At 47.6% G+C, this 22,069-nt stretch overlaps 1 protein-coding gene across 2 annotated transcripts in view; it reads right to left on the bottom strand.

The window, feature by feature from the left end:
• GCN1 (GCN1 activator of EIF2AK4) overlaps window positions 1-22,069 on the bottom strand; it is a 324,708-nt gene that overhangs the window by 50,705 nt on the left and 251,934 nt on the right. For both annotated transcript variants that reach the window (XM_033954090.1, XM_033954088.1), the window contains exon 51: window positions 12,786-13,016. In XM_033954090.1, coding sequence (XP_033809981.1) covers window positions 12,786-13,016 — 231 coding nt within the window. The remainder of the gene's footprint in view (window positions 1-12,785; window positions 13,017-22,069) is intronic.

Below are 22,069 nucleotides of genomic sequence, written 5' to 3' on the forward strand. Positions count from 1 at the left end.
CCCGAAAGGGAAATTTAGTAAGCTTAGCTTTGGATGTAGCATCCGCCACCCAAGCGCGCAGCCACAAAATACGCCGCGCGGCCACGCCAAAGGCCATAGACTTAGCCGAGATCCGCACCAAGTCATAAAGAGCATCTGAGAGGAACGAGGCAGCCATCTCAATCTTCGCTACCTCCTGATCCAGCAGAGACCAGTCATCAGACTCCCGATCCAGGATACGCTCAGCCCACCGAAACACGGCGCAACGACCAGCCCCCCACAAATAGCCGCCTGGACCCCAAAGGCAGAGACCTGAAAATCTTGCTTAAGGATGTTCTCCAACTTGCGCTCCTCAGAGTCCCGCAAGGCAGAACCGCCCTCAACAGGCACGGTATGCCGCTTAGAAATTGCCGAGACCACCGCGTCAACAACTGGCGATGCTAAAGTAGCCCGATCCCCCTCTGGGATGGGATACAAACGAGCCATGCTGAGCGCCAAACGAAACGGCGCCTCCGGCGTTTTCCACTGTTCCAGTATAATATCCCAAATATCCTGATGCATAGGAAAAGAGTGGGAAACGGAACGGATCCCCCGTAACAGAGGGTCCCCCACACGCGGAGTCTCCGGCGGCGCATCTTCAAAACTCAACACCGAAGAAACCTGTTGAATCAGGTCCGGCAGCTCATCTCTCTGAAAAAGGCGCACCACGGACGCCTCTTTGCCGGAGGACGGGAAACCCGACAACCCGCCGCCAGCGGCCGTCCCCTCGAGAGGGTCCTGGAAATCCTCTGAAAGGTCCAGGTCCTCATCCAGACCGACACGCTCCTCCGACCATAAATCCTCGTTTCACGACACCCGCGGACGCTTGGACAAGGGAGGAGGGGACGCCACAACAGACGAGAGAGGCAAAGCCGCAGGGAGCGCGGAGGAAACCCCACTCCCCGAAACCCCCTGAGCGCATCCGGGACCCCCAGCCGCCTGAAAATAGGCTCTGCACAAGGAAAAAAAGAAATCAGGAGAAAAACCCCCCGAGGGTCCCAAGGGACTCCCTGCCACAGCAGGGGACCCAGCAGAAACCTGCCCCTGTTTTTCCAATACAGGGGGAAGGTCACATGAGGTGGAAGACAAAATGGAGGGGCCAGACTGAAAAGATGGCGACTTTCCCGCCAAAAATGCTCCCTCCATAGCCTGTAGCGGCTGAGAAGCCTGAACAGTCCCAGCCGCTAAAACAGGCAAGTCGGCATCAGCTGTCAAAATATCAGCTGAGAGGGAATCCCCAACAACCCGACCGTCGGCGGCTCGGGGAATCCCTCCGTGGCCGGTTGGGGAAGACCGGGCTTCCCCACTGCTCCCAGCCGACTCACGAGGCACCATCGGCGGGGAGCTCTAGGCGCCTACAGCCGCTGCCGACGGAGCTCCTCCACCGCACCGGCCTGAACACCGCTTGCACAGGCCGGCCGCGAGTGCCTCGCGCCTGGAGCACAATGAGCACTTTTTCCCTTTAGAAGTGCTCATTGCTCCATACGCGACCTAGCTATAAAAAAGTGCCGGTTAGAAGAAAAAATACAGTAAAATACAGTTTTCTTAAAGGGAAACAACCCTCCAGACCAGCACTACCTCAGGATTTTTTTATTTTTTTTACAGAACAGACTCCACAGGCTCTCGAAGCAATATGCCTTGCTTGATTTAGGGGGCAAGGCTTACTGCTGAGGCTCCTCTAAAAAAATGTGGGGAGGTGGAGGAAGTGGGGGGAGGGACCCCACTCGAGACCCGCCGGGTTTGACACCCCCGAGGTTGGACGGACCCCCAAACAGGGCTCGCCCAAGCTCTGTCCGGCCAAAAACAGGGACTATAAACCCCCTAAACAAATTCCAACAGCCCTACCAAGGGAGATGGGTACAGATCACATCAACACCTGCTGGAGACTGAAAGAAGACTGAGGTAAATAGAGAAGGGAGTATATTATATACTGTCCCACAGTTTTGTTTTCAGTCTCCACCTGCTGGTCATGATTGGATATATACCCATTTGTAAAGATTAACCTCTACTGGTCTGGAGAGTGCTAAAGAAAAGGTCCATTTTCAAAAAATACGTCCAGCATATCTTTTTTTTTGAAAATTGTCTAACTGTATGTCCAGCCGTCTGATCATCCAGACCGCTAAGTCGTCCATCTTTATACCCCATTTTCGACCAAAAATTCGTCCAACTCAAAAAGCTTAGAAAAAGACCTTTTGGGCATGGGAGGGGCCAGAAAAGTAAGGGACTGGACATCCAGAAATGGCACCAGACTAGTGGGGTACCTTACAGGGCACTGCTGTAAACTTCACAAAAAGGGACCCACATACACATCTCACAACAGCTCCCCAAAACACCTGCAGAATCTACTAGATCCTCCTGTCTATCACTCCCAATAGCCCTTATGGCTGCAGGAGCCACTTATATGGCAGTACAAAAGGGTTAGGGTTTTTTGGGGGATGCACATTTTTCCCCATTAATGCAGTGATTAGAGTGGCTTATGAGCCTGGGTCCTCCTCGCTATGGTTCACTATCCCACCCCGAAGACCACTTAAGCCATCTCTGTGCAGCTCTACTAGGCTTTCCTAAGCCAGGCTGCCAGGTGCTGATGTTCTGGAGGCAGATATGTAAAGGTGTTATTGCGATTTTTATGGGGTTGGGAGATGGGGTCAGTGTGTGGGGGTCTGTACTTTGTGTCTGCAGTCTTATCTGGTCACTTTGGATATCTTCTTGTGACTTAGACCTGGTTTCAGATGGCCTAAGTCACAACGTCCAGGTTCCGTCTAAGCCAGGGGTGTCCAACCTTTTGGCTTCCCTGGGCTGCAATGGCCGGAAAAAAAATTTCTGGGGCCGCACAAAATGCAAACGCTGCAGCAAGACAGAGGAGGGAGCCAGCAAGATGGTAAAAACCCGGGGGCAGCAGAGGAAAACACTGCATCGCCCTCGACTGGGGCCGCACAAAATACTTCATGGGGCCGCATGCGGCCCTTGGGCTGCAGGATGGACACCCCTGGTCTAGGCAGTGTTGTAAAACTTTCGGTTATACATGCAGTACGACTAAGTCTAGGACGACCCACGTCCCATCCAAATTCCACACTTGACACTCCTCCTGACATGCCCCTTTTAGCTCTGGTCGTTCAGCAGCACTGTGAAGGCCTAGGTCGTTTTTAAATACGTCTAAAACTCGGTTCGATTATTGACACTTGGACAACTTGTCTTTTAGATCATCCAAGTGCCGATTTTTTTAGACGTTTTTCTGTTTCAATTATGAGCCCCCTAGGCTACTCTCCTGTGCTACATTTGCCATTTTAATCAGTATCCCAGAGTGGGCATTATCTCAGTTAGACTCACCAACCAATTCACCAAGCTGTCTAATGAGCTGCATTACACTCCCATGTTCAAAATGGATCTTGAGGTTGACAAACAGCAGTTACATATTAGGGGAGAGTTAGGAATCCTTTTAATATGTCTGCCTGGCCCCTCTGCATACCAAAAATCAAAGATCTGTTTAAAATGACTGAAACTCTTAATTCCATTGATGGAATCTTAACCGGCGAGCATTTTGGACACTTAATAATAAAACAGACTAAGGGCTGCTTTTACACAGGTGCGCTAGCGTTTTTAATGCACGCACTGCCTGCTCAAAAGGAGGCGGTAGTGGCTAGCGCGCACGGCAATTAAGCGTGCGCTATTCCATGCGTTAAGGCCCTAGCACGGCTTTGTAAAAGGAGCCCTAAGCAATGGCTATGTAACAGGGTTAAAAAAAATTTAAAGAAATGACTTTTTAAATCTTTTTTAATGTTATTTTGAAATTGCATTACCTATATAGTAGAAAATAAATATTTTTCCCCCTCAGGAAGCCAAGATTTCTTTTCTATTATAGATAGTTGATATCTGACATCAATTAGGGGAGGATGGAAACTGTTAAAACTGGAGTAGGAAGCACTTTTTGTTCTTTACTGCACCAAGTTCTCATCTTTGTCTATTAGGAGATGGCACTCAAGTGAAAGTCAAGTACAAGCTGCACACAGTGAGGCACACACTAACCCAAGATTTTAAAGAAAATTATACAAGACACTATGCAATGCAAATAGTGTGGGAGGCAAAGAACGCAGAGATTATGGAGGTATAAATATCCCAAAGCCTCAATTAGAAAGAAAAGATTTTTCATCTTACACCAGAAAAAAACAAGGGAGCAGGTCTATCACATATTCCCTTCTCAGGCAAATCTTAACAAGTTGACAATGTTTAAAACTCAAGCTGAACAATTTACACAAAAATAGGGAACATGTAATGCAATGCAGTAAAACATTTATAAAATAAAGTTACAATATAGTTAATAAAAATAATGAAAACTAAACGATAAATTGACAATAGAAAGGAGAAATTAGGTTCTTACCTGCTAATTTACTTTCTTTTAGCTTCTCCAGACCAGTAGAGGTTAACTTTACGATTGGGTATATATCTAATCATGACCAGCAGGTGGAGACTGAAAACAAAACTTTGGGACAGTATATCCTAGCCCCTCCTCTCTATTTCCCTCAGTCTGCCGAATAGCCAAGCAGAACCAAGAACTGGAAAACAACAGAGAGAAAAAACAATACTCCGAAAGGAGTAACAAATAACATACCCAAAAATGCTGTTGGAAAATGCAGAGGAGAAATTCCCGAAGGAATAAGGTCCCCACAGCTCGCCAGCTAAGCCAGCCGAGCCACAGCCGCTGTTCTTCAATTCTCCCCGGCCCTAGAAAAATACTAGAACCCGCAGCAAAAACCAAAAACTGCCCGCGCAACAGCCCCAACAACAACAACAACAGACAGGGTGGGGACCTCTACTGGTCTGGAGAAGCTAAAAGAAAGTAAATTAGCAGGTAAGAACCTAATTTCTCCTTCTTTAGCACTCTCCAGACCAGTAGAGGTTAACTTTACGATTGGGACGTACCAAAGCAGTCCCTCTCACGGGCGGGACCCCCGAAGGGCCGATACCAGAACACGCTCACCGAACACCGCGTCCCGACGCGCCTGAACATCTACCCGATAATGCCGAACAAATGAATGCAAGGAGGACCAAACCGCAGCCTTACAAATATCCACCGGAGGCACGAGCGACGACTCAGCCCAAGAAGCCGCCTGACCCCTAGTGGAATGAGCCTTGAGAAACTCCGGAACCGGCTTCTGACTCAGAAGATAAGCGGAAGCAATCATCTCCTTGATCCAACGCGCAATAGTAGCCTTAGAAGCGCCAGCCCCCCGACGAGGACCCGCCAGAAGCACAAAGAGATGATCGGAGCTCCGAAAATCCCGGGTCCGCTGCACATAAGCATGGAGGACCCGACCGACATCCAACTTGCGCAGCTGTCGTTGCTCAGAAGAACCCTCCCGACTACCCAAGACCGGGAGGACCACCGATTGATTGACATGAAAAGGAGAAACTACCTTCGGCAGAAAGGAAGGAACAGGCCGCAAAACAACCCGCTCCTTCGAAAACTCCAGGAAGGGAGCCCTACAAGAGAAAGCCTGTAGCTCAGACACCCGTCTAGCGGAAGTAATGGCCACCAAAAAGACCGACTTCAGCGTAAGGTCCTTCAACGAACAGCCATCCAACGGCTCGAAAGGAGGGCGCACTAGAACAGAAAGAACCAGATTGAGATCCCAAGAGGGAATCGAGGGCCTTATGGGAGGCCTGATCAACTTGGCCGCCCTAAGAAAGCGAATCACATCAGGAATGGCTGACAAACGCTGACCTGTCACCAGCCCCCGAAAAGCCGACAGGGCCGCCAGATGAACCCGAAGAGAAGACCAGGCCAGGCCCCTATCCAGGCCATCCTGCAAAAACTCTAGAATGTTAGGCAGAGAAGCGCGAAAGGAGACCACTCCCCGCGCTCGGCACCATTCCTCAAAAAGACGCCAAACCCGTACATAAGCCCGAGAGGTAGAAATCCTCCGGGACCCCAAAAGTGTAGAGATCACCTTGTCGGAATATCCCTTCTTACTCAGGCGGCCCCTTTCAAGAGCCAAGCCGTAAGACAAAAGGGAGACGGGTCGAACATGGGAATGGGACCCTGCGTCAGAAGATCGCACTCGAGAGGCAGAGGAAGAGGATCCGCCACCAGATGCCTCACCAGATCCGCATACCACGGACGACGAGGCCAATCCGGAGCCACCAAGACCACCAGCCCCGGATGGCGAACAATGCGAAGCAGTACTCTGCCCACTAATGGCCAAGGAGGGAACACATACAACAGCCCCTCCGTTGGCCACGGTTGGACCAGAGCATCCAGACCCTCGGCCAGACCGTCCCTGCGACGACTGAAGAAGCGGGGGTACTTTGGCGTTGCCACTTGTAGCCATCAGATCCATCAGGGGCTGCCCCCAAGCACGCACTAGCAACTGAAACGCCTCGGCGCCGAGACACCACTCTCCCGGATCCAAGAAGTGACGACTGAGGAAGTCCGCCTGAACGTTTTCTACCCTGGCAATGTGAGAGGCCGAGAGGTCCAGAAGATGCGACTCCGCCCAAACCATGAGCCGAGCCGCCTCCTGCGCCACCAGAGTGCTCTTGGTGCCCCCCTGACGATTGACATAAGCCACCGCCGTGGCATTGTCCGACAGGACTCTGACCGACTTGCCCAACAAAAGGGAGTGGAAAGCCAACAGCGCCAGCCGGACCGCCCTGGTCTCCAACACGTTGATCGACCAGGAGGCCTCCTCCGTGGACCAGGTTCCCTGAGCTGAGTGACCCAGACACTGGGCCCCCCAACCCAGGAGACTCGCATCCGTAAGGAGCACCGTCCACTGCGGAAGATCCAGACCCACCCCCTGAACTAGGTGAGGGGTCCGGAGCCACCAACGCAGACTGCAGCGCGCCAAGCCTCGCAGGGGAACCGGAACATCCATCCCGTGCCTCTGGGGAGACCACCTCCGGAGCAGAGCATACTGGAGAGGACGCATGTGGGCCCGCGCCCACCTCACCACGTCCAGGGACGCCGCCATCGACCCCAGGACCTGGAGGAAATCTCGCGCCCGAGGACACCGGGACGCCAAAAGCAGGCGAATCTGAGACTGCAATTTGCTCACCCGGGCCTCTGGGAGGAAGACCTTCCCCAAGGAGGTGTCGAACAGCACCCCGAGGTACTCCAGACGCTGAGCCGGAACCAACCGACTCTTGGAAAGGTTGACCACCCAGCCCAGCGACCGGAGAAACTCCACCACCCGAGCCGTAACCCGGGAGCTTTCCTGCAACGACTTGGCCCGAATTAACCAGTCGTCCAGGTAGGGGTGTACCAGGATGCCCTCCGACCGCAAGGCTGCCGCGACGACCACCATCACCTTGGTGAACGTCCGGGGAGCCGTGGCCAGCCCAAAGGGAAGCGCACAGAACTGATAGTGCCGACCCAAGATCGCAAAGCGCAGGAAACGCTGATGAGAGGCCCGAATAGGAACATGCAAGTAGGCCTCCGTCAGATCGAGAGAAGTGAGAAACTCCCCCGGCTGAACCGCCAGAATGACCGACCGCAGCGTTTCCATACGGAAAGAGGGAACCTTGAGAGCCCTGTTGACCCCTTTCAAATCGAGGATGGGCCGAAAAGTCCCCTCCTTCTTGGGCACCACAAAGTAAATGGAGTACCTGCCCGTGCCCCACTCCGGGGGGGGCACTGGAACTACTGCCCTGAGATCTAGCAAGCGCTGAAGGGTCTGGCGAAAAGCCTGCGACTTCCCCGGAGTCTGACACGGAGAAGCGAGGAAAAAATCCGGCAGAGAGCGGGCGAACTCCAGGGCATAACCGTCCCGCACCACCTCCAGGACCCACTGATCGGACGTGATCTCGGCCCATTTGGGAAAAAAGTCGCGCAGCCGGGCCCCCACCGGAACCAAGGGGGGCGCCGGCAAGGCGTCATTGTGCAGGACGGGAAGCGGGGGAACCGGCGGAGGGGTTCCCTGCCCCCCGACGGGCCCCCCGAAAGGGCTGCATGCGCTGGAAGAACCGACCCCGGGAAAACCCCGGAGACTGGAAAGAAGCAGCCCCACGCCCAGGGCGATACTTGCGAAATTCCCGCAAACGCCCCCGGGCCGCACCACCCCGAGACGCCGGGCGGGCACGGTCCTCCGGCAAACGGGGAACTTTCGAGTCCGACAGAGTCTGAATCAACTTATCCAAGTCCTCTCCAAATAAAAACGACCCCCGAAAGGGAAATTTAGTAAGCTTAGCTTTGGACGCAGCATCCGCCGCCCAAGCGCGCAGCCACAACACACGCCTTGCGGCCACGCCAAAAGCCATGGACTTAGCCGAGATCCGCACCAAGTCATACAGAGCATCCGAGAGGAATGAGGCAGCCATCTCAATCTTCGCTACCTCCTGATCCACCAGAGACCAGTCGTCAGACTCGCGATCCAAGACCCGCTCCGCCCACCGAAACACGGCGCGAGCGACCAGTCCCCCACAAATAGCCGCCTGGACCCCAAAGGCAGAGACTTGAAAATTTTGCTTAAGGATGGTCTCCAATTTGCGCTCCTCAGAGTCCCGCAAGGCAGAACCGCCCTCAACAGGCACGGTATGCCGCTTGGAAATAGCCGAGACCACCGCATCCACGACTGGCGAAGCTAACGTAGCCCGATCCCCTTCAGGAATGGGATACAGGCGAGCCATGCTGTGCGCCAGCCGAAACGGCGTCTCCGGCGTTTTCCACTGCTCAAGAATAATATCCCGAATATCCTGATGCATAGGAAAAGAGTGGGAAACGGAACGGATCCCTCGTAACAGAGGGTCCCCCACACGCGGAGTCTCCGGCGGCGCGTCCTCAAAACGCAAAGCCGAAGAAACCTGTTGAATAAGGTCAGGCAGCTCATCTCTCTGAAAAAGGCGCACCACGGACGCCTCGTCACTGGAGAACGGGAAACCCGACAACCCGCCGCCAGCTTCCGTCCCCTCCAGAGGGTCCTGGAATTCCTCCGAAGGGTCCAGGTCCTCCTCCAGACCGACACGTTCCTCCGACCACAAATCCTCGTCCCACGACACCCGCGGACGCTTGGACAAGAGAGGCGGCGGAGGGGACGTCACGTCAGACGAGAGAGGCAAAGCCGCAGGGAGCGCGGAGGAAACCCCACCCCCCGAGACCCCCTGGGCGCAACCGGGACCCCCAGCCGCCTGAAAATAGGCTTTGCATAATGAAAAGAAAAAATCAGGGGAAAAACCCCCCGAGGGTCCCAAGGGACTCCCTGCCACAGCAGGGGACCCAGCAGAAACCTGCCCCTGCTTAGCCAAAACAGGGGGAAGGTCACCTGAGGTGGAAGACAAAATGGAGGGGCCAGACAGAGAAGATGGCGTCTTTCCCGCCAAAACAGCTCCCTCCATAGCCTGCAGCGGCTGAGAGACCTGAATAGTCTCAGCCGCTAAAACAGGCAAGCCGGCATCAGCTGTCAAAATATCAGCTGAGAGGGAATCCTCTAAAACCCGACCGTCGGCGGCTCGGGGAATCCCTCCGTGGGCGGACGGAGAAGACCGGGCTTCTCCACCGTTCCCTGCCGACTCGCGAGGCACCATCGGCGGGGAGCTCTGGGCGCCTGCAGCCGCTGCCGACGGAGCTCCTCCACCGCACCGGCCTGAACACCGCTTGCACAGGCCGGCCGCGAGTGCCTCGCGTCTGGAGCACAATGAGCACTTTTTCCCTTTAGAAGTGCTCATTGCTCCATACGCGACCTAGCTGTAAAAAAGTGCCGGTTAGTTGAAAAAATACAGTAAAATACAGTTTTCTTAAAGGGATACAACCCTCCAGACCAGCACTACCTCAGGATTTTTTTTTTTTTTTTTTTTTTTTTTTTACACAGAACAGACTCCACAGGCTCTCGAAGCAATATGCCTTGCTTGATTTAGGGGGCAAGGCTTACTGCTGAGGCTCCTCTAAAAAAATATGGGGAGGTGGAGGAAGTGGGGGGAGGGACCCCGCTCGTGACCCGCCGGGTTTGACACCCCCGAGGTCGGACGAACCCCCAAACAGAGTCCGTCCAAGCTCCGTCCGGCTAAAAACAGGGACAATAAACCTCTAAACAAATTCCAACAGCCCTACCAAGGGAGATGGGTACAGATCACTCAACACCTGCTGGAGACTGAAAGAAGACTGAGGGAAATAGAGAGGAGGGGCTAGGATATACTGTCCCAAAGTTTTGTTTTCAGTCTCCACCTGCTGGTCATGATTAGATATATACCCAATCGTAAAGTTAACCTCTACTGGTCTGGAGAGTGCTAAAGAAAATGCCCTTGCCATACCAACAATCCTTCCCTGAACAAACACATTCCTAGACAACAACAATATCCCCCTAAAACCCTCAAAACCAATCTCAAGAAGGCTTAAGAAAGCTACAAAGGGCTAGATTCTCAAAAATTTGCATTAACAGATGAGCTGCTGTCACAGCCATTATAGTAGCAATTTTTTAAAAAGCGAACAATTCTCCCAAAAACACTCATACAAATGAGGTTGGCAGAGAGTAGCAAATATTTGCTAAATTTGCATGTGCCCATCGCTGTTGATAGTGATGGGCACATAAGCAGAATGCAAAAAAAAACAAAAACCCAACAACAACAAATCGAGCTGAAGTCAACCAACCCTTCACCTGATAGCGTGAGAGATGCTCACTCTCTCCTGCCAGCAAACAACACCCCCCCCCCCCCCCGGCAGCAGGAGAGATGCTCACTCCCCAACTGCTGCCAAGCAACGCGGGAGAGATGAACACTCTCTTCCACCAACATGCACCCCCCCCCCTCACGTTACTTAGATGGCTGGACGGAGAGTATGTCTACTCACTCTGGCCAGCAGGCCTGCCTCATCAAAATGGCGGGCTTTTCCCTCCCTGGTGCATCCTGTTTGGCTTTTTATTATTTTAATTTGCATTTGAGGGGTGTCTGAACTGTCAAACCTTACTTTCCTGTCAGTGCTTGAGCCAATCAGCGTTCAGGCACTGATCAGAAGGTAAGGCAACGACAGCTCAGACCTGTCGGTAAATTTTGGCTGCAAATGTGGCACAACAAAGTTAGAGAATCACTTGGCAATTATAGAGAATCGCTCAGCGTAATCATTTTAATATTAATGACCTTGTTGTGCTACATTTGCATGACAGTATTGGAGACTGCTAGAAAACTAGGGAAAGACCTCAGTAAGCCATTTTGATAATCCGCCACTAAAATGCATGCCAGCTGGAACTGGCAGAATATGCCCATAAGAGTCAGGTTTTAAGGGTAACATCTGGAATGCTATGCATATTACTCACACAATAAAATAACAAAATCTAAAAATACAAATGGTATATGGTACATTCAATATGAATACCATACATATTAAAATGTGATAAAACCACATAAATTAAAAGATAAATTATAAATTATAATATGCATAGCAAAACAATCTTACTAATGTAAAATTACTATTTTACATCTCAGGAATAAAGCATTATAGGGGTTATAATAAATGAGCTCTGTTGCAAGTTTATGCTGAGATCGCCGGCTAGCGATTACCCCAGATTTGTACAGGTTTATGTTTATTATCTATTTGAATTGCGGTTTAATTCGAAACCTTATCAACCCTGGACCCCTGAAGAAGGCGTGTTAACTGAAACATGGACCGTGTTGGGTTCTTTGGTTTGTTGTAAGGTGGTATTATTAACCGCATTTAATATTTGATATAATAAACATAGCCTGCATCTTGTACATTTTGTCTGCAGTTTTCTCTTGTTTATTGTTTTTAGACTCCTGATGGAGGCCATAGGGCCGAAACACATATATGTCAAGTCATTTGACTATGAATAATAAAGCACCACAGTACTTTTGGTCATTTTTATTGTGTGTGAGCATTTATCTGTGGAGGTATTTCTCCTGTTCCGTTAAGCTATGCATATTAAACATAAACATATTAATGCCTATAGAATTTTAAACAAGTTCCTGAAGCCAGATGTTGTAAACAAAGAGTAAGACTTGGATTTACTTGTAATTACATAGCTGTGATACATGGAGAATCATGACTAGGATATACTTATAGCAATCTTTAATCCAATAGTTCTTAAACCTGTCGTGGGGGACCCCTCCAGCCAGTCAGGTTTTCAAGATTTCCCTAATGAATATACATGAGAGAAATTTCTTTGCCTACTACCTACTTTATAGGCAAATTTCACTCATGCATATCCATTAGAGATATCTTGAAAACCTGACTGGCTGTTGGTGGATTTCTGTGTACAATTTATAGTCCTTATGCAAGTTTATCAGGGCTCGTATATGTCGGCTCCTGCTTGCTTATAACATCTAAGCCAGTGTTCAGCTTGCGATCTGTGGCAGATATACAGGTGGTAGTGCCAGTTTTAGGTAAAATGCACTATGTCATGTGCATTTTCTGTTGCTGGTCCATGTTTGTGGAACAGTTTGTCAGGATATGTACGCTTTATTGCATCTTTACAGCAATTCAAAAAAGCAATGAAGACTATTTATTTTTGCATGCTTTCCCTTTCTCATGAACCCTTTAAGTTATCAGTGCTGTTCAGTGGACTGAACTTGGCTTTGTATAGTGTGCTTGACCTTGCTATCATGCAAATTGTTGTGTCTTATGATAACCTTTAGTGGTGTTTTAGATAATTTGTGCTTCTGATTATGTATGTTTTATTTGGTATAAATGCTGTAAATAAATATCTTACACACACATACACAACATAAGATAGCAGTACCTGTTGTTCCATGGAGACATCCTATTATACAGAATACATTTCTGTATCTGAGGTCAATTAGGAGCCAGCATTTTTTTTTTTTTGACTCACCTTGGCTAAAAGCAGGCTCAGTGTTTCCAGTAGTGCTACTTTGACATTCCAGCTGAATCTGTCTCCTAAAATACGGATCAGTGGTCCAGTTATGCTCACTACAGAAGGTTTGAGAGCTTCAGCTGAGGTTAGTCTGATAACAAGTCCCAAAGCTTTGGCAGCTTCCTCTTTCTGCTCTGGGTTCCCACTTAGTACACCTTCTCTCAGTATTGGCAGAATTGATGTCACTCCCTGACCGAAGAATCAGAGCAAAAATTTAAGACAAAACAGGCAATTGAATTTTACTAACTATACTTGTAGCAACCAGTATCTTACAGTGGTCCACTCTCAATCTGCCAATGATTTCATTTACTTTGAAACAAGCAAACTGCTTGTGAAAACAGAATCCATTGTAAAAACTAAGAACTCCCTCATCCCAGATAGGCACTTGATTTCTCTCCTGTAAATGAAAATACTCATTAAAATCTTACGGCACACAAGTGAGGGTCTCAATGGAAAAGGGTAAATAGTGGGGCTACCCAGGGGTCTTTGATGGAACTGCTGTTTTTTAACATATTTATCAATATTCTAGAGATGGAAATAACTAAAGAGATAATTAAATTTGCTGATGACACAAAGCTGTTAAATCACAAGAGGATTGTGAACTATTAAAAGAACCTTGGTAAACTAGGAATCAAAATGGCAGATGACATTTGATGTGAGCAAGTGCAAAGTGATGCATGTGGGAAAGAGGAACCCGAATCATAGTTGCGTGATGCAGGGTTCTACGTTAGGAGTCACCACCCAGGAAAAGGATCTAGGTGTCATCGTTGAGGATATGTTGAAACTCTCAGCTCAGAAGTGCAGCAGTGGCTAAGAAAGCAAATATAATGTTAGGAATTATCAGGAAAGGAATGGAAAACAAAGATGAGACCGTTATAATGCCCTTGTATCGCTCCATGGTGTGGCTGCACATCAAATACTGTGTACAATTTTAGTTGCTGCATCTCAAAAAGATATAGTGGAATTAGAAAAGAGAAAGGCAACAAAAATGATAAAAGGGACAGGATGACTTCCCTGTGAGGAAAGGCTAAGGCAGCTAGGGCTCTTCAGCCTGGAGAAGACACAGCTCAGGGGAGATATGGTGAGTGGCGTGGAATGGTTAGATGTGAATCACTTGTTTAGAATACTAGGACTAGGGGGCGTGAGATGAAGCTACATGGTAGATTTAAAACAAACTGGAGAAAATATTTCTTTATTCAAAATGTAATTAAACATTGGAAAGATTACACCAGACTTAATTACACCTTCTGGTGGAATTCGTTATGCCATATATACAAAATGGAAAGAACAATTGCCATACAAAAAGGGAATTATAATAATTTCAAAAAAATTTGGGGGCCATTGATAACATATTGTGGCGTCCCGCAGGGCTCCCCCCTCTCCCCCACTCTATTCAACATCTACCTGGCCTCCCTAGGCAACCTCCTTCACACCCTCAAACTCAAATTTTTTCATATATGCAGACGACATCACAATAGCCATCCCCCTTACCAATTTCACACCAGAACTACTTGACTACATTACTAACATTTTCAACCAGATTGAACGTTGGATGTTATCGTTCAGGCTGAAACTAAACCCGGACAAAACAAAATTTTTTCTAGCCACCCCCAAGGAAAAAATCAAAAACACCACAATTCATCTGAAAGGAATGACCTTCCCCCTAGAACCCACCTTAAAAATACTGGGAGTCATCCTAGACAAAAACCTATCCTTAGAAAACAACACAGACCTCATTGTCAGGAAATGTTTCATGGTACTTTGGAAACTTCGTACCATAAAAAAATTCTTCAATGACACCTCCTTCCGCCTACTAGTACAATCCTCCATTCTCAGCATTCTGGACTACTGCAACATTATCTATCTGAGCGCCACAAAGAAAACCACCAAGAGACTAAAAACGATCCAAAACACCGCCATTCGCCTCATCTATGGCCTGAAGAAATGGGAACACATCTCCCCATACTACAACCAACTTCACTGGCTGCAATTCGAATCCAGAGTTCTTTTCAAATTCGCATGCATATGCTACAAATCGATAAATGGTTTTTCGCCAAGATACATCACTCCCCACTTAAATCTTCACTGCACCAACAAGAAATCCCGCAGAATTCAGCTGTTCGCATACCCTTCACCAAAGCTTTGTCAACTCAAAAGATTCCTTGATAAAACCCTCGCCTTCCAAGCAGCCAAGATGAACCCATGGCTAGCCCAAATGATACTCGAGGCCCCCACCTACCTCGACTTCAGAAAATCACTCAAAACCCACCTTTTCAGCAAACAAAACCCTTAACTGACCCTTCAGATAATCTCAAGGCCCCCTACCCGACTCTTCTCCTTCACGATAGCTCCTATCTCCCCCTGCTTCTCCTTCCACTTCCTTCAAGTCTGACCAAATCTGTTGTAAATCCGATTAATTTGTTGTAATTCTGCCCTCTTCATCTACGAAGTTGGCTAAACTTGTTGTAAATTTCCCTTTTCATCTGCCAAGTTTTGGCTACAGTTGTTGTAAATCCTATAAATTTGTTGTAAATCTACAAGTCTATGCGGATCCTAATCTAATTTAATGTAAACCGCCTAGAACTCGCTGGGTATGGCGGTATATAAGAATAAAATTATTATTATTATTATTATTATTATTATATTGTAATGATTAGACACCTTTTTACACTAAAAGTATAATTATATAATGGGAAAGGGGGTATATATTGCTATATTATTGGTTTAATTATTATTTTGAACACATTACATGTATGATATGTTTGATTTACAATAATTGTGGAAAGGGAGGGTGGGGGGGGCTTAAAATATGTATTGAAATAATAATAGGAATGAACTTCAAGTGGGATAGGATAGGGAGGGAAAAATATTGGAAATATGTTGTTATGAAAAATAAGGAGATATATGCAATAGGATGGGATATTTATTGTTGTGCATTACTGGGTATAATAAAATGTTTAAAGTGTTTGAGGAAGAAGGATGGGGGGAGGGACAGATTTCATGTCAGATTAATTGTATTATCAAAAAGGGATATATAATTATATATAAATTTGTAAGGAATATTTTATTGATATGGAAAAGGGTGGGAGGTGGGGGAGGGAATAAAAACATGTATAATAATATTGTTTAAGAATGCCAAGTGTGTTATGTAAATTAATTGTAATAATACTGTACACTTGTTGAAAGAAATAAAAAGGAATAAAGATTTAAAAAAAAAAAAAAAAAAGGAATGAACTTCAAGTGATGTATATGAATTAATTGATGTAATATTGTACACTTGTAAGATGAAAAAATGAATAAAGAAATGGGAAAAAAAAGAACAAAATGTAATTAAACTCTAGAATTCGTTGCCAGAGATTACAGTAAAAGCAAATAGCTTAGCAGGGTTTAAAAAGGTTTGGATAATTTCCTAAAAGTCCATAAGCCATTATTAAGATGGACTTGGACATCCACTGCTTATTCCTAGGATAAGCAGCAAAAAATGTGTTTTACTCTTTGGGTACTTGTGACCTAGATTGGTCACTGTTGGAAGCATGATACTGAGCTTGATGGACCTTCAGTATGTCCTATGGCAACTCTTTATTTTCTTTTATTTCCTGGGCACCCATCTTTCTGGTCTGTACTCTTTCTGGAGGTTTTCCCCTGTGTAAGGAGAATTTAGACTTACCTGCTAATTTTCTTTCCTTGAATCTCCCAAAACCATTTCCAATGGGCGGGTATATGCCCTCCTACCAGCAGACGGAAAAACTGAGAACTACTAAATGACATCACCTTATTAGGTAGTGTGTAGCCATGAGCCATCCAGTATTTCTCAGTCTCCAAAGCCGATGGTAGGTGAGTGCAGCTCTGGTCTAAAGATAAAGAAAGCTTGTTTTATACACAAAAGTGTACTGCATAGCAGTATACTCAATGTATAAATATACTCAACAAGCCATTACTTATATGTACACCAAATGCAGGTATTCCATGGAGAGGGAAGGGGAACTTACAATATACCTACATTTTATAAAATATGCAAGTACATTCTTAAGAGTATATGCACATATTTGCACAAACTTCAGAGCAGGTATAATTTGCATTGGTATCTATGTGCTACTGGGGCTTGTTCCAGAGGCTTATTTTATAAAGGAACATCTACATTGTCTTTATGAAATACATGCTCTCTTGGACTTCTAACATAGCATCCAGTTACAAAATCAGGCCCTCTAGGTTTAAATGAGAAAGCTCAAATCATTTGGAAAGGAGAAAGAAAAAGTTAAAAAAAATTCTGGTCTACAGAAACAGATTGTGCATCATATAAAAATTAATGATTATTTTTGTACAAGTAAACAGGAAGACCACCATTAAATTTTACCTAAAACAATAGTAGAAATATTGAAAATCAAGAGAATCATTTCATTCAAGATTTCACAGTTCATACCTGAAACCAAAGATGACTATTATGCTTTTTATTTTAAGATATTTGCTAGACTCAGTCTAAAGCCCATAAAGGGGGTTTATAACTAAAAACATGTAATTAGTAAAACAGAAATAACACAAGTAAACATTCCAGTCAGTAGATGTGGAAAGGCATTTTTGAAAGAACAGGAAGAGGCATGTTAGAGGCCCACCCTAGTCCCACCCAAAACACGCCTCCTTGCTATTTGGATGAACTGTAATGTAAAACGTCCAAATTCTTCCTTTCAAAAATTGGACTTTTTGGGCATATGGATGTGTTACTGTGTTTTTGGTCATTTTGAGATGTCCATCTGCTTTGAAAATGAGTGTCATAGTGTAGTTAAGCATGTTTTACATGTAAAAATGGCTCTTATAAAATGGTGTACTAGTATACATGCATAAAGGTAGGGACAACTCAAGATTATAATGGAAGTTAAGGTTCTTGAATAATCTTCTTTCTGTTAATACACACAGGAGTCTGTATGTTAGGTGATCAATCTGTGCTTGATGAAGGTGCATGGGGCAGTTGCCAACCCAAAAAGTAGAGCCGCAATCTGGAAATGCCTTTGAAGGACATGGAATCTCAAATATTTGGTACTTGTGTACATCTGGTAGCACTCTAGAAATAATTAATAGTAATAGTAAAATGGGAATATGAAGGCATATCTCTGTCAGGTCTAGGGAGGCTAAGAATTCCCCCAGAGCCAACACTGCAATGACTGACCGAACCATCTCCATGAGGAAGTGCGATATTTTCAGTGCCGCATTCAGCAGACTTTAGGTCCAGGATCAGTCTCCAGTCTTTTTTGCCTTTTTTGGGCACTATGAAGTATATGGAGTATCTGCCAGAGCCCTATTCTTCTTTGGTATCTGCCAGAGCCCTATGGTTCTTTGGCTTGAATGTCCAACAGCCACTATTGCCCGGACCCTGGCCTCTTTTTCTGGTTGTCTGGCTGGTGAGTTGATGAACAGATCTGAAGAGGAACTTGATCTTGTGGCCTTCTCAAATGAGATTTAGGACCCAGCAGTCCAAGGAAATTCTCTCTCACCCCCTCCAGAATGCCAACACCTTCATGCCAATATACAGGAGTGCGGCTGCTGATCTGGCATCGTTGTGACTTCTTGGAGGATGTGCCAATGTGAGACCCCCGCGGGTTGCTGGTGTCTGGAATTGTTAAATCTCTGTCTTTATCCCAGAGGAACTCACAAAGTACTGGTGGGAACATTGTGAGGAACGAAAATTACCTCTGCTTCCCTTGACAGGTCGGTGAGGTCTACTATCTGGCAGAGATTTAGGGTGGTGATCCACCACATTGGCCATAAGGTCATCTACGCTTTTACTGAACAGCATTTGCCCTTTGAAGGGCAGTTTGCTCAGTGTGCTTTTGAAGGCTGAATTGCCTACCCATTGCCTGATTCAGAGCATCCTGTGGGCTGAAACGGCATAAACCAAAACCTTGCTCATGATTCTAATCCACCCCCTCCGGCATTAGCTGGGGGCAGATGTCCTCCGCCATGTTGAACTCTGCCTTAACAAGGTGTGACAAGCAGGTGCCACAAAAATTAGGCTGCTGCAGCTTTGATCCCCCAAACCAGCACTTCAAATTGCCTTTTAAGAGCTACGTACACCTTGCGATCTTGTGCATCCTTTAACATCAATCTCCCTTCTCCAGGGAGAGAGGGGAGATTGCATCCTTTAACATCAATCTCCCCTCTCCAGGGAGAGAGGCAGCCATTAAATCTCACCGAGTTTCGGTGAGATCCTGAGGGATTCTAGCCCACGCCGCCGGAGACCGAGGACGACCATCGGACCTGCCTGCAGGTCTAGCGAGGCCGCTCCGACTCCTCCCCACTGCCTGCCGGGAGAGGAGACTTTTGCAGCCATCAAATCTCATCGAGTTTCGGTGAGATCCTGAGGGATTCCAGCCCACGCCGCCGGAGACCGAGGACGACAATCGGACCTGCCTGCAGGTCTAGTGAGGCCACTCCGACTCCTCCCCACTGCCTGCCGGGAGAGGAGACTTTTGCAGCCATCAAGTCTCACCGAGTTTCGGTGAGATCCTGAGGGATTCCAGCCCACGCCGCCGGAGACCGAGGACTACCATCGGACCTGCCTGCAGGTCTAGCGAGGCCGCTCCGACTCCTCCCCACTGCCTGCCGGGAGAGGAGACTTTTGCAGCCATCAAATCTCACCGAGTTTCGGTGAGATCCTGAGGGATTCCAGCCCACGCCGCTGGAGACCGAGGACGACCATCGGACCTGCATGCAGGTCTAGCGAGGCCGCTCCGACTCCTCCCCACTGCCTGCCGGGAGAGGAGACTTTTGCAGCCATCAAATCTCACCGAGTTTCGGTGAGATCCTGAGGGATCCCAGCCCACGCCGCTGGAGACCGAGGACGACCATCGGACCTGCCTGCAGGTCTAGTGAGGCCGCTCCGACTCCTCCCCACTGCCTGCCGGGAGAGGAGATTTTTGCAGCCAAACCAAGCTGTCAGGTGCAGTGATGTCAGGTTGAGATGCAGGAAAGACTCCTAATTCTGTGTAAGCAGAGTAGGAAATATTGGAAGAGGTATGGGTTCCCTGAAACTGAGTTGAAGTAGAAGAGAGAACCAATGTTGCCTGGGCCACCGTGGAGCAATGAGAATCATGATGGCTGCTTCTCACTTGAATAGAGTTCTCATCATGAGAAGGATTGGAGGGAATGCATATAGAAACAGGCCTGTCCAATCCAGGAGAAAGGCATCTGCTTCCAGATGGAGATGAGAGTAAAGCCTGGAACAAAACTGGGGCAACTGGTGATTGCGAGGAGACGCAAACAAGTCCACTTGTGGAGTGCCCCACTGAGCAAAGATGGACTGGAGAGTTGCAGAGTTGAGAGTCCATTCGTGAGGCTAGGGAATTCTCCCCTTGAATGTAGACAGCCTTTAGGAAAAGGTTGCAAGTGGTTGCCCAAGTCTAGATTTTCTGGGCCTTCTGACACAACAGGAGAGAGCCTGTGCCGCCTTGCTTGTTTATGTAGTACATTGCTACTTGATTGTCTGTGCGAAGGAGGAGGACTTGAGGGCAGAGAAGATGATAAAAAGCCTTGAGGGCATAAAACATTGCTCTGAGTTCCAGGAAATTGATGTGAAATTTCTGTCCCCTGGCGGTCCAAAGACCCTGAGTCTGAAGATTGTCCATATGAGCCCCCTAGGCATAAGGGGATGCGTCTGTCGTGATGACCTTGAGATGAGGGGGTAAGTGAAAAAGGAAACCTCTGGAAAGATTGGAAGAGGTCATCCACCAATGAAGCAACTGCAGAAGAGATGATGTCACAGATATATGTTGTGAAAGAAGATCTGTTTCTGGAGACCACTGAGAAGCAAGGGTTCACTAAGAAGTGTGAAGATGGAGTTGTGCCAGTGGTGTCACATGTACAGTGGAAGCCATGTGGCCTAGAAGAACCATCATGTGCCTGGCAGAGATGGATTGAAGCGGAAGCAGTTGCTGACAGAGACATATGGGAGCCTGAAGGCGATCTTGAGGAAGAAACGCTCTCATAAGAGTGGTGTCTAGGATTGCCCCAATGAACTGCAGATGTTGAGTCAGAATGAGATGTGATTTGGGGAAGTTGACTTCGAATCCTAGTACCTGAAGAAAAGAAATGGTCTGAGATGTTGCTTGGACCACTTCCTGAGATGAAACAGCCTTGATCAACCAGTCGTCCAAATAAGGGAAGACTTGGAGGCCGTGGGAATGAAGAGATGCGGCTACCAGGATGAGGCACTTCGTGAAGACTCTGGGAGAAGATGCCAGGCCGAAGGGAAGGACCTTGTACTGGTAATGACATTGATTGATCTGGAAATGGAGTTACTTCTTGGAAGCCAGAAGAATTGGAATATGTGTTTAGGCTTTCTTGAGATCCAGGGCATAGCCAGTTGCTCTGATTGAGGAGAAGATAAAGCAGGGCGAGGGATAGCATCCTGAATTTCTCTTTGACTAGAAATTTGTTGAAAGCTCTGAGATCCAGGATGGGTCTCAGTCCTCCAGTCTTCTTGGGTACTAAGCGGAGACTAAGAAACTGAGGGACCGCACGCCCTACATCGGGCAGGAAGGCACTCGCGCTTGCGCGGTTCTGGCTATCGAGAACTTTCTAAAGACTTAAAGTGGCAATGCACTTTTAAAGTGGTCCGTACCGGGGCTCTGTCAGTGAAGTCACCCATGTGTGAGAATATGCTGCCTGCTTGTCCTGGGATAATACAATTTACCATAGTTACTGTAGAAGTTTTTTTTGATACAAGTTTTTTATCCTAATTCACACAGCCACTACACAAATCCTTCTTTCAAAAAGGTCAATCACACGAGTGTGCAATTGTACGTGATTGACCTTTTTGATAGAACGATTTGTTTAGTGGTTGGCAATAGTGCTGCCCGATTCGAATCGGTTCACCGATTCACTTTCGGTGAATCGATTAGAATCGATTTAAAATAACAAAAAATTGGCTTATCGATTCGGCTGACCCTCCCCCCTCGCCCCCTAAAGCAGGAGCGGCAGCGCTGCTCTTGTTGGCCAGCCGCTGCCGCACCTGCTTTAGAGGACGAGGGGGGAGGGTCAGTCGCAAAGTGCTGCTGTCCGGTTCCCCCCCCTTGGCGTCTGGCTTCCCCGCACCCGTTTACCTTTGAAGAGTAGCCTGCACAGAAGATCGCAGCGTTAGCAATGTTTACAAACAGCTTCGGAGCTGTTTCCTCTGCCGCGGTCCCGCCTCTCCTCTGATATCAAAGGAGGGACGGGACCGTGGCAGAGGAAACAGCTCCGAAGCTGTTTGC

The sequence above is a fragment of the Geotrypetes seraphini genome, chromosome 8 (genome assembly GCF_902459505.1).
Source record: "Geotrypetes seraphini chromosome 8, aGeoSer1.1, whole genome shotgun sequence".
NCBI lineage: Eukaryota > Metazoa > Chordata > Amphibia > Gymnophiona > Dermophiidae > Geotrypetes > Geotrypetes seraphini.